Below are 10,550 nucleotides of genomic sequence, written 5' to 3' on the forward strand. Positions count from 1 at the left end.
GGGTGGTCGTACGTGTGATTGGTGCGAGGAAGGTGAAGACGAGTGATGAAAAGTATAATGTTGAATGCAGGATTTTTAATCGAAGATTTAAGATACTAAATCTACATATGGGAGTTGAAATAACTATTTTCAAATTTTTTATTAATTTTCTATTATATAAAAAATTCTGTATTTAGTCTCGTCGCTTTCATCACACGTGTTTGCGATGTTTTGTTTATTATAATACACGTGGACAATTTTACGGTATCTTTCTTTTTTTCGTCTATTTTTTCGCTATTTAACCAGCCATAATATTATATAAAGAGAAACTATTTAGGTCATAGTAGATTTCGTTTTAAAATTTTACTAGGAGCTAGATAGGAGTATCTATCTCCGTCCACTGTCTTGGGTCTAATTTAGAGAAATATAAAGAATTGTGAAAATTACTGGGAAGTATTTTTCTGAATAATTGTGAAAATCTTAACAATTTTTTTTTTCTATTCTTTTCTTTATGTAATTCGAAATTTGTTATTGAAGTACCGTTACATGTAGCGATATACGATATATCGTGAAGTTCTAATGGATATTTATTCTGATTAGGAAAAGTATATTTAATTTATATTTCCATTTGACGATTAATGCTTCATTCTGAGTAAAACTATTACCGCTAATTCCTGGCTTGTAACGTTTTACGTCCTTGCAGATATTGAAGAACGCATTTATCTTTGCACCAGTGCGAAACACATCATCTTCTTATCTAACAGCTACACAATCGATAACGAGGCACTGCGGTACCCGAGTTCGACCTACTTTACTAATATCAACACTAAACGTTTTAAATAGAGAACTTACTCGGAGTACGTGTGTCAGCAAATGATTTCCTTCGTTAGCTAATTCACGAAGGTAATTGTAATTCTATGCAAATTATGAAATATGTTACGATGTTTCTAAAACCTGAGCGTTGAAATAATTTATAAAAAAAATGGTACCTTATGATTTGCGATATAATATAAACATTCTACAGTTAATAACAAAATAAGTTTTTATTATACCGAATTGTAACTGGAACTCATTTTACACTTATTTATTGAGTTGTCAAGTATGAAATGGAGCAAAATGGAATTCAATTATGTGCATTTTTGCTCCACTTCATACTTGACCACCTAATATATACATCACTAATGTAGTAAATTAAATTAAATTTGGCACCTTTAAAACAAATTTTATATTTTGTTACCATTAACATTTCCACCATCTTCTTTACCTATTTTTTTTATTCTATGTAAATTATTATTTTTTAAAAAGTCCCATTATATACTACGAATATTCACAGTAAAAGTACAAGCCTTACTGTCGCAAATTAGTAGAGTACCATATATAAAAATTAAGTAAATACTACATTACAAAATTTAGAATACGAAGAAAATTTCTCAATAATATAAGATTTAAAATAGCCACATCTTTTCCAAGAATTCTCTCTTCAAAATTTACAATATTCGTCATTCGTAAAGATTCTATTTCGAGTCTTCCAAGGCCCACTTACACCTCTCCCTTAGCAGATAAATTAAGCTTAAAACAAAATTTCACACACGAAAAAGGAGCAAGAAAAGAAAATCCTCGATTGAAAAACCGTCACACCCTCGCCAAATATTCCTCAGAAATCCGCTACGCCCCGCACGGGTCTAAAAATCGCAGGATACTGTTCTGCCCGCTCTTCGAGGGACTAGGAGTGGGAAAAAAAACGGCGCGGCGCCTGGATCGGCATTGTTTACGCCGGTGACGTAACCGCGCGTAGGGCCCGAAAGCAGGAAGGGAGGAGGAAAAACGGGAGCACCGGATCGGCGACAGATCCTCTGCGGGGTCCAGAGACCGGAGCCAGTCGCGTTACACCCACGTGCGTCGGCCGACGAGGCACGGAGAGGAGATTCGGGTTTCCCTTAGGAAGGAGGAGGACGCGAGCCACGGACGAAGAAGAAGAGGAAGAGAGGAGAGGCAAAGGCGGCTAATGGTAATGGTAGCAAGCCAGTGTCTCTCGGGCCGCCGTCGAAGCCGGTACATATTCACCTCGTCGTGGTCCACGTGTGCTCTCTCCGGGTTTCGCGAGATTTCGACGGGCCTCGATCGATCTCTCGCCTCTCACGGCTGCAAACGTTCACCTTCCAGGAGTATCGGCGGCTCGTCGTCGGACGGTGGACGGGTTCTTCGATCTCGCAGCTCTTTTTCTCTTCCGGTCAGCGAGCTCTCCCTCTCGCGATCCGCTTTGGATCGGCGACCTTTGGCGCCGTGGCTCCCGACATTTCGTCCTGCTGTCGATCTTCCAGGTGTCGGCCTCGTTCCCGCTCTCGCCGTCGTCTCGTCGAGTTTTGCAGGGAAACACAGGAGCCATCTCGCCTGTTGTGGTCGCCGCAGGAAATCGCGCGACGGCCCGCGGGATATGCGCGCAAGAAACGGCCACCGCCTGGAACGAGATTTCGTAGATCCACGCAACCTCCTTTCTCGGCTGCCGGAAAAAAACTAGCATGATTTACGAGTCGCCGCGGCCGGGCCTCATCGCGGATTAATACGCGCCCGAGCGGCTCCCTCTCGTCGAATCTTCGCGTCGGTGGTCCGGATTTTCGAGTCCCGCTGCCGGTGGACCGGTGAATGGACCGAGCGATCGTACGATCCTCGTTAGAAATACCGTTGGCCATTGAAGAAGCCAGGTTTCCAGCTACCTCCAGTGTTCTCCGACTCTTTGATCAACTCGCGAATGGACTTAAATAATCGATCGAGGAAACCGATGTTCAAAGAGTGCTTTCGAGCACTCTGATTTCGAGGAATCAACGAAATCGAGTGCAAACTCGTCTCGGACAATGTTCTTGTTTATAAATCGGTGAACAAACGCAGATAGTGATCGCGGATTTACATTGACCGTCGCGATTGAAGAGCAAGCACGTCTGTTAAATATCGTCTTCGATCACCATTATCGAGCATCCACGGCCAGACGGTATTTTCCTTCGCGACGAATCAAAGGACAAACCCAAACAGTGATCACAGAGGCACATATTTGCTCCGTGAAGCAGCCTCCTCTATCGAGGAACGTGTCCAATTACCATTATCAAAGACTCACGTCCGAACGCTGTTTTTCTTCCCGATGAATCGGCGCAGCGACCCAAACAGCCGCAGCAAGATCGTATTTGCTTCTTAAATCATCTCTATAAATTCCCGAGCCAGATCCCCCCCGACGTTTCCGATCAACGATATCGATTCAACGACTCGGCTCGACATTGCGTTCTTCGCGGTCGATCAACGGCCAGACCCAAACAGAGAGACCAGCAGATTAAACCTGCCGCTCGAACAGCCGTCCTGTTCGAAAGCTAGCTTCTCGTCAGACAGATCGATCGCTAACGTCTCCATACCGAGTCCATAGATACGCTCTTAAGATCTCTGAACGTGCTCGAAAAACGTAGCTTGTTCTCCGTCGTGTTCTCCGATCTGAGATTCCCAAAGTCGGCGATTAATCGAGAGAGATGACAGCGTGATGGTGGAGGCGCGGTGCCGGTGCTTCCTGTGAGCATGGGGTAGAAATGTACCCCGGAAGGTCAGCATGGACCCGGGGCGTCCTGGCCCTCGGAGTAGGGGCCCTGTTTCTGCTGGGATGGCGGATCGACACGGCCGGCGACGCGTTGTCTGCGTCCACGCCGATCGATTCGGACAGGAACTATTTCAGCGTGGCTGTCGCGTCGTCTCGATCGAGCAGTCGGCACGACGACCACGGGAAAAAAGAAGAACGGCCGAGCGACGGACAGGGAATCGAGAGGCAAGATCGACAGGCTTCCAGGCGGGATTATTCAGCTGGCGGCCAAGAAACGCGGACCCCGAGCGACGTCCATTGGAATGCCAAACCTGACGGGGAACATGGGGCCAGTTATTCGGAGGAAATCTCGCTTCCGTCGCGACCTCTTAGTTGGAACGCAGGTTCCGGGAACTATTTCGAAGGAAGTTCACTTCCGACAGATGCAGGAGATGAGGATCGATCGGTGACTGGTTTCCTGGAATCCAAGGATTTTAACGACGATAATCACGATACATCGAAGAATCGTTTCGTGCATGCACCACTTTCGTCTGTACGAAATTCCGAGAACGAGATAGGTGGAAGTTTCTCAACGGATAAATCCCTTCCGACTGTTCGTGACTGGAGGAACAACGAGGAAGATAGCGAGGAGGAATCGGTGAATCATTTGTTTGCATCGCGGAGTGAGAAGGAGGATAAAAGCAAGGTGGATAATCGCGTGTCGACGTATCATTCGATGGAAAATCCACTTCCGTCGTGGGGCCCGGTGGGAAATGATGCAGCAGAAACTGAAATTAATCGTGCATCGACAAGTGATTTGAGAAAAAGTTCGTTTATGTCACGGGACCTCGGGAAGAAGGATGACGAGGCTAACGGTGGATCGAAGGGTTATTCGATCGAGTCGAGATCCTTTTCGTTATTAAATACCGAGCGTAACAACGACGAATCGAAGAGTTACGCGACAGGCAGGTCGCTTCCGTCATGGGATCCCGGGGAAAAAGATAGAACGCCAGACGAACCTGATGGCGGTTCAACAGACTATTCATCGGGAAACTCTGTTCCCTTATTAACCGGCAGAAGAAACGATTACCCGGATAACGAGAATAACATCGCGTCGTTAAGATATTCAACGGGCGAATTCCTTCTGCCGATTAGTCGCGGAGAAAACGTGGAAGGTAATCACGGGCTGAAAAATCCGAAAGCTCTCGTAGAAAATGGAAACGACCGCGGACGTAGCAGCGGTACATCCGGCAGCTCGTTCTCATCGCGAACCATCCGCGAAGCGGATAACACGGCGAGTAGTAGAGGTGATCGAAAATCGGTCGATTATTGGGGAGAAAAATCGCCTCCATCATTGAATCGCGAGAAAAGCGATCGTTCGCGCGATTATAGACGTACTGGATCCCTGAAGGAAAACTCGCGGCGGCCGTCGGGCCGCGGAAAGATCGATCTCGCAGGAAATAACCGTGAATCGAGGCCGAGTTCAATTACGAAGAAAAACGAGAGTTATCGGAGGGAAAACCCGCGGCGGCGGCGGAGTCCTGAAAAGATCGAGCTTATAGAAAATAACCACGGGTCGATGAAGGGTCCAATTACAAAGAGGAGCGATCTCGCGTCGTTCGATGATCCAAATAGACGAGCGGACGATGATGAGGCGAATTATACGGTGTTTAGGAGCGAGCAGGCCGCCGGTGCCGGGGAGCAGGATGAAAGTCGGTTTTCGAAGGATGACGAAGAGACCCGCGACGCGTTGAATGGCCGGGCAGCCGGTGAAAGGAGCGACGTTAAAGAGAATTTGTCGCGCCGAGTGAATGGGCAATCGATGAATGAAGTCGGGAAGAGTTTGGGGCGAAGTCGCTACTCCGACGCGGCCGGCAGCCTCTCGCTAACCTTACGCCACGGACTCGGTGAAAACGATGACGAAACGCAGAGGCTGGCGAAAATGGAAAGTGTGTACCCGGATAGAGGTAAATCGAATCGCGAGACCTCTAAGTCCGCCATCCGACGCAGATTGCTGGCCTATAATTTATCATCGGCTTCCACGTCGGTCCCGAGGAGTCGGGCCAGCTCGGACATAAATAACGGGGATCCTCGTCACCGAAATCACCGATCAATCTCGATCAACGCCGGGATCGAGAGGAAGCCGAACGTCGGATTCCTGGACGAGATCCTCGGCGATTTCCATAATTCCGACCGGCCAGCCAACCAAGAAGGATATAAACGAGGCGAGGAATCGATCCACGGATCGGTCGATCCCCCTGCAGCCACGCGCGTTCTCGCCGGAATGCAGAGGGACCCTGTGCTTTTTTCTCCCCGGGATCACGACTCGGCTCGATCTTCCGCCAAGACGTCCCAGCCATTCAGAAGCCGTAAAGGTCGAGCCGCGGAACGGGATCGCGGGAACATCCTTGGCAGAGGAGCAACCGAGGCGAGATCTCCTCGTCGATCGCCTCAGGCTTCTGATCCTTACGTGGATTTTCGTGGGATCCACAAAACTCTCGTCCAGAGGACTTTCGATGGATACCAGCTGACGGATCGTGAAAATACCTTGGATCCTCGCGAAGACTCGTACTATCTCGACCAGGAGATAACAAAGGTGACCGATAAGCCGGACCCAACTTTCGAAGAGTCAGACGGTGACAGAGGATTTGAAGGTGAGATGTTCCATGTGAATGTGCGACGACTGAAGGATAAAGAAAGGGTTGTGAGTGACGAGAAAGTGTCGGGACGATTAAACGCTGGAAAATTCGGATCAAAGATGGGTTTAAGAAGCGAGGAACCACGTGACGTGTCTTCGAGTTTTGGAGGATCAAAGACTGTATCGTTTGGATCTTTGGATGCGATGTTAGGTTCTAAGGAGATTGAGGAACGAGAATCTTCGAAGATTGGCGAGTTCGAAGTGAAAGCGGAAGATAAGAGTCTGTCTTCGTTGTTCTTTGGAAATGCTGATTACAATCGTGAGAAGCGACTTCGTGTTCGACGGAAGAGATACACGAATTACTATTCGCCACAGTCAGTCACCCCTATGGCATACGTGCACATCCAGCCGGCGTATCCGGTACCAGCGGCCCCAGCCCCGAACCGGAAGTGCGTACAGTGCATGGTTGTTTACAAGCCGTGTGCTTCGCCACCTAGGCCACCGATCAGGCCTGCTCTTCCGACGCATAAGTACCAAGAGCTCGCGTCAAAATGGCACGGACTTAAATACGGTAAGTGGCCAGCAACGGGTCTATGGGGAATTTTCATTTTTATAGAAACTTTTCATTCCTGTCGCTATCCGAAAGTTTTTAACCGAATTAAAATATTTTTTTATTCTTTTCGTTCCTTAGTGTTAATATAGGTTTACTTGTTAACCCTCAGTCGCGATTTAATCAGATTCTAAAGATCGATATTAATTAATATATGAAATTTAAAATTACTCAACGATACGTGGGATATCGTTTTAAAAATCTTGTCGATTTTATAGAATAAAGAATTACTGTTTTTTTCTAATGAAAAGATCCTCGAGTGCAAAGGATTAATATAGGTTTTAATTATTCTATCTCTTTGTCGATACGCAAATTTGCGTTTAGAATTGTTTAATATTCATTGATGTATTAATTGAAAATTTATGCTGAAGAATATACGCGAAGGAAAAGATTAAATAACGGGAAAAGAACGGGAACTACGTGGAAATATTCATTTTATCTCTTTTCCCGTTTATTCAAAGTATTGGAAGGAAAAGATTTATGGTGTTTGAGTATAGCTGGAGTACAGTTTGTAATGTCGTCTCTTAAAGAGACGATGGTGTTTGAAAGAAATACCGAGAGATATCGGTAAATGTTAAACACGTTTTGTTACACTCAAGTGTGCGAATTTGAGTTAGGCTACTTATTTAGTGAGATAAAAATTGTCATTCTCCAAATTAAGATATATTCTACTTAAATTCCTCACGAATTTATTGATTTAACTTCTTGATCTGCTAGTAATTAAATTAATCGATTTATCAAAGAATTATTAATACACAAAAAATTGACCAACCCAAATTACTATTTAAAATCCGATTAAAACTTATATAAACAAAATTACTAAAATTCTTCTTTTATTATTTTTAACCTCGCCACTGACACATTTTTGATTGTTTAATTATAATTTCTCTAATAAACAAATATCTACAACCCTCTTCGTCACAGATATATAGCTGGTATAGCTTTCAATTTGCATATAAGTCTTGTTTTTAAAACGCGAGAGAAATTAAAAACGGACGAAGCGAAGTAGCAACCGAAATCGCGTCCTCCTCGAAAGAAGCTAACGAAAAGTGAGCAAAAACGGTTACAAGCAAAGCGTTATTAAACAATTCCGAAGCATCAGCTTCTTCACCTGCAGCGAGGACTATGCAACAACGTTAAGTCATATCAGGCAGACTAATCATCCCTCCTCGAGAACGAAACCGCAAGAAAATCCTCGTGACCGAACCGCGGAAGTCTCTGTTGTACCGCCGCAGCTAAGCGAACCTTAATTACGCTTTTTCCTACGTTCATGGGGGTCGCGAAATTCGTTGAACGTATAAAACGTCGCTAGAGCATATCCCCCGGCGTTGATTGCAATTTATCGCTGCACCGTTTATTCCTAGAAAAAGCGCGTCGACGAAACATCGTCCGGTTAATGAGCCGCGTTCGAGGATCCTCAAGTTCGCCGCGAGGGTCGAAGGTCGAATCTCTGGCCGACCTAACACGACCGACCGGGATTCGATCGACTTCCGTTTTTCTCGTCTATCGACCGAGGGTTATGGCTCCCTTCGATGGTTCACGAGGTTTTACAGAGGTTATCCAGGGTTTTCTGATTTTAGAAACTTTCGACGAGATATTGGGGTCTTCGGGGTTAAGTATATTTTGGTATCGAAAGGGATAATTCGCGAAGAATTTCGTGTAGGGTTTCTACAGGACTTTGATTCGATTTTTAGTGGGAGTTTTTATTGGAATTTTTGGTATTAAATGGAGTTAATTGCGTTGTGAAACGGAAAGGGATAATTCGCGAAAAATTTCGTGTAGGGTTTATACAGGACATTAATTCGATTTTTGGTGGGAGTTTGTATTGAAATTTATGGTGTTAATTGGAGTTAATCACGTTGAGAAACGGAAAAGGATAATTTGCGAAAAATAGGTCTAGAGATTTTACAGTACTTTGATTCGATTTTTGGTGGGAGTTTGTATTGAAATTTATGGTGTTAAGTGGAGTTAATTCCGTTGTTAAACGGAAAGGGATAATTTGCGAAAAATGGGTCTAGAGTTTTTAGAGCACTTTGATTCGATTTTTGATGAGAGTTTTTATTGGAATTTTTGGTATTAAATGGAGTTAATCCCGTTGTGAAATAGAAAAGGGATAATTCGCGAAAAGTGGGGTTGTTAGAGTATTTTAATTTGATTTTTGGGGAAAGTTTATATTGAAATTTATAGTGTTAATTGGAGTTAATTCTGTTATAAAATAGAGAACAGATAATTCGTGAAAATAGGGAGAGAGATTTTTAAAGTACTTTGATACTTTGATAATGGAATTTATAATTTGTGAAAATAGGGAGAGAGATTTTTAGAGTACTTTGATCCGATTTTTTATAAGTTTATAATGGAATTTTTTGACTTAATTTTGTTGAGAAATAAAAAAGGGATAATTTGTGAAAAATAAGCGAAAATTTTGATTCATTTTGGATCTTTTGGTTCTAATTATGAAACATAATATAAGTATAATATTTGGAAAATATTAAGTGAAGAATTTTTAGGATCATTTACTTAGATTTTTGATAAAAATTTGTATCGTGATTATTAGATTTGATTCTATAGAAGAATAGAAAGAAAGTGACTTGAGAAAAGTAGTTGGAGGGATATTTTTAACCTCGATTTTCTATTAACATTATCTTATTGGTACAGAGAGATTAAATGTTATTGATTAAGATTGATAATAGGTTTATTTTAATTCTCCGTAAACCTTGCTACAAGCCTTGACATCAATTGATCCATTTACGAGGTTCAAATAAAAACTAATAAAACAACGATTTAATCGGGAAAAAATTGCTAGGACATAATCTTCTAATTTTGTCTTATCGAATCTCCATAAAACTGGGTTACAAGTTTCCACTGTTACATTAAAAAAATATAATGGCCGCAGCAATTATAAATGAAAATAGGAAAATAGATATGCAAGCAGATATTGCATGATAATGATATCCCGCTATCTACATAAGTGCACCAGGCTAATAAAAGTCTTCGTAAAAAGGATACATACTTATTATAGAGAGAAAATTAATTACAAACTTGTCTCCGAGAAAACATAAAAATTACACGCTCGTGACAAGATTTATCGATTTGTTTTTATCGCTGGCATTTCAATACTCCGAAGAAGTATGGCAACGATTATACCGTGGGGTAAAGGGAACGAAGAAGAAGAGGAAAAACGCAAGTGGAAAGAAAAGTTCCATGCAAGGTATTTGCGTAGGCACGAACCATTGAGGAACGGCGGAGAAACTAAAAATATCGGCATATCAACGTGCCGGCAGATGTACGCGTGCATTCGCACGCAGAAAAGTGCGTGATGTCTGGGCGAAAGTGTGTTCGAGTAGTGATGGGATCAAGAGAATCGCGAAACTCCATGGAACATACTAGATACTTATCTCAAAAATTTCAAGAATAATTCTATTCAAAAACCTACTGCTTTAATTTAATTATAATCCGAAAATTTTAAACAAAGAAATTATATTCTTGAAAATTTCTTTGATCTGGAAATCAAGAAATTTTTCTTTAAAAATTAAAAAGATTCAAATTTTAATTTTAATTTAAAAATAAAAAATATTTAAGTATATAAAAAATTATATTTTTGACAGATTTCTTTAATCTGGAAATCAAAAATTTTTATTTATAATTAAAAAGATACAAATTTTAATGTTAATTAAAAATTAGAAATTTTCGAGTATATAAAAAATTATATTTTTGAAAATTTCTTTGATCTGGAAATCAAGAAATTTTAATTTAGAAATTAAAAAGATTCA

At 42.3% G+C, this 10,550-nt stretch overlaps 1 protein-coding gene across 1 annotated transcript; it reads left to right on the forward strand.

The window, feature by feature from the left end:
- The first annotated feature begins 3,545 nt into the window (after positions 1-3,545).
- Positions 3,546-8,030, forward strand: LOC143220891 (uncharacterized). The gene is made up of 3 exons (XM_076446464.1): positions 3,546-6,741; positions 7,242-7,347; positions 7,877-8,030. Exons 1-3 carry the CDS (start codon positions 3,546-3,548, stop codon positions 8,028-8,030), a joined length of 3,456 nt encoding a protein of 1,151 aa, XP_076302579.1.
- The last annotated feature ends 2,520 nt before the right edge of the window (positions 8,031-10,550 follow it).

This window comes from Lasioglossum baleicum, unplaced genomic scaffold (genome assembly GCF_051020765.1).
Source record: "Lasioglossum baleicum unplaced genomic scaffold, iyLasBale1 scaffold1705, whole genome shotgun sequence".
In the NCBI taxonomy this organism is placed as follows: domain Eukaryota; kingdom Metazoa; phylum Arthropoda; class Insecta; order Hymenoptera; family Halictidae; genus Lasioglossum; species Lasioglossum baleicum.

What these genes read in the sequence shown, in the direction of transcription:
- LOC143220891 (XM_076446464.1), top strand. Translation starts at nt 3,546, where the DNA reads ATGTACCCCGGAAGGTCAGCATGGACCCGGGGCGTCCTGGCCCTCGGA. An exon ending in ATGGCACGGACTTAAATACG is followed by an intron (nt 6,742 to 7,241) that starts GTAAGTGGCCAG and finishes GTTTATTCAAAG; the next exon opens with TATTGGAAGGAAAAGATTTA. An exon ending in AGAAATACCGAGAGATATCG is followed by an intron (nt 7,348 to 7,876) that starts GTAAATGTTAAA and finishes ACAATTCCGAAG; the next exon opens with CATCAGCTTCTTCACCTGCA.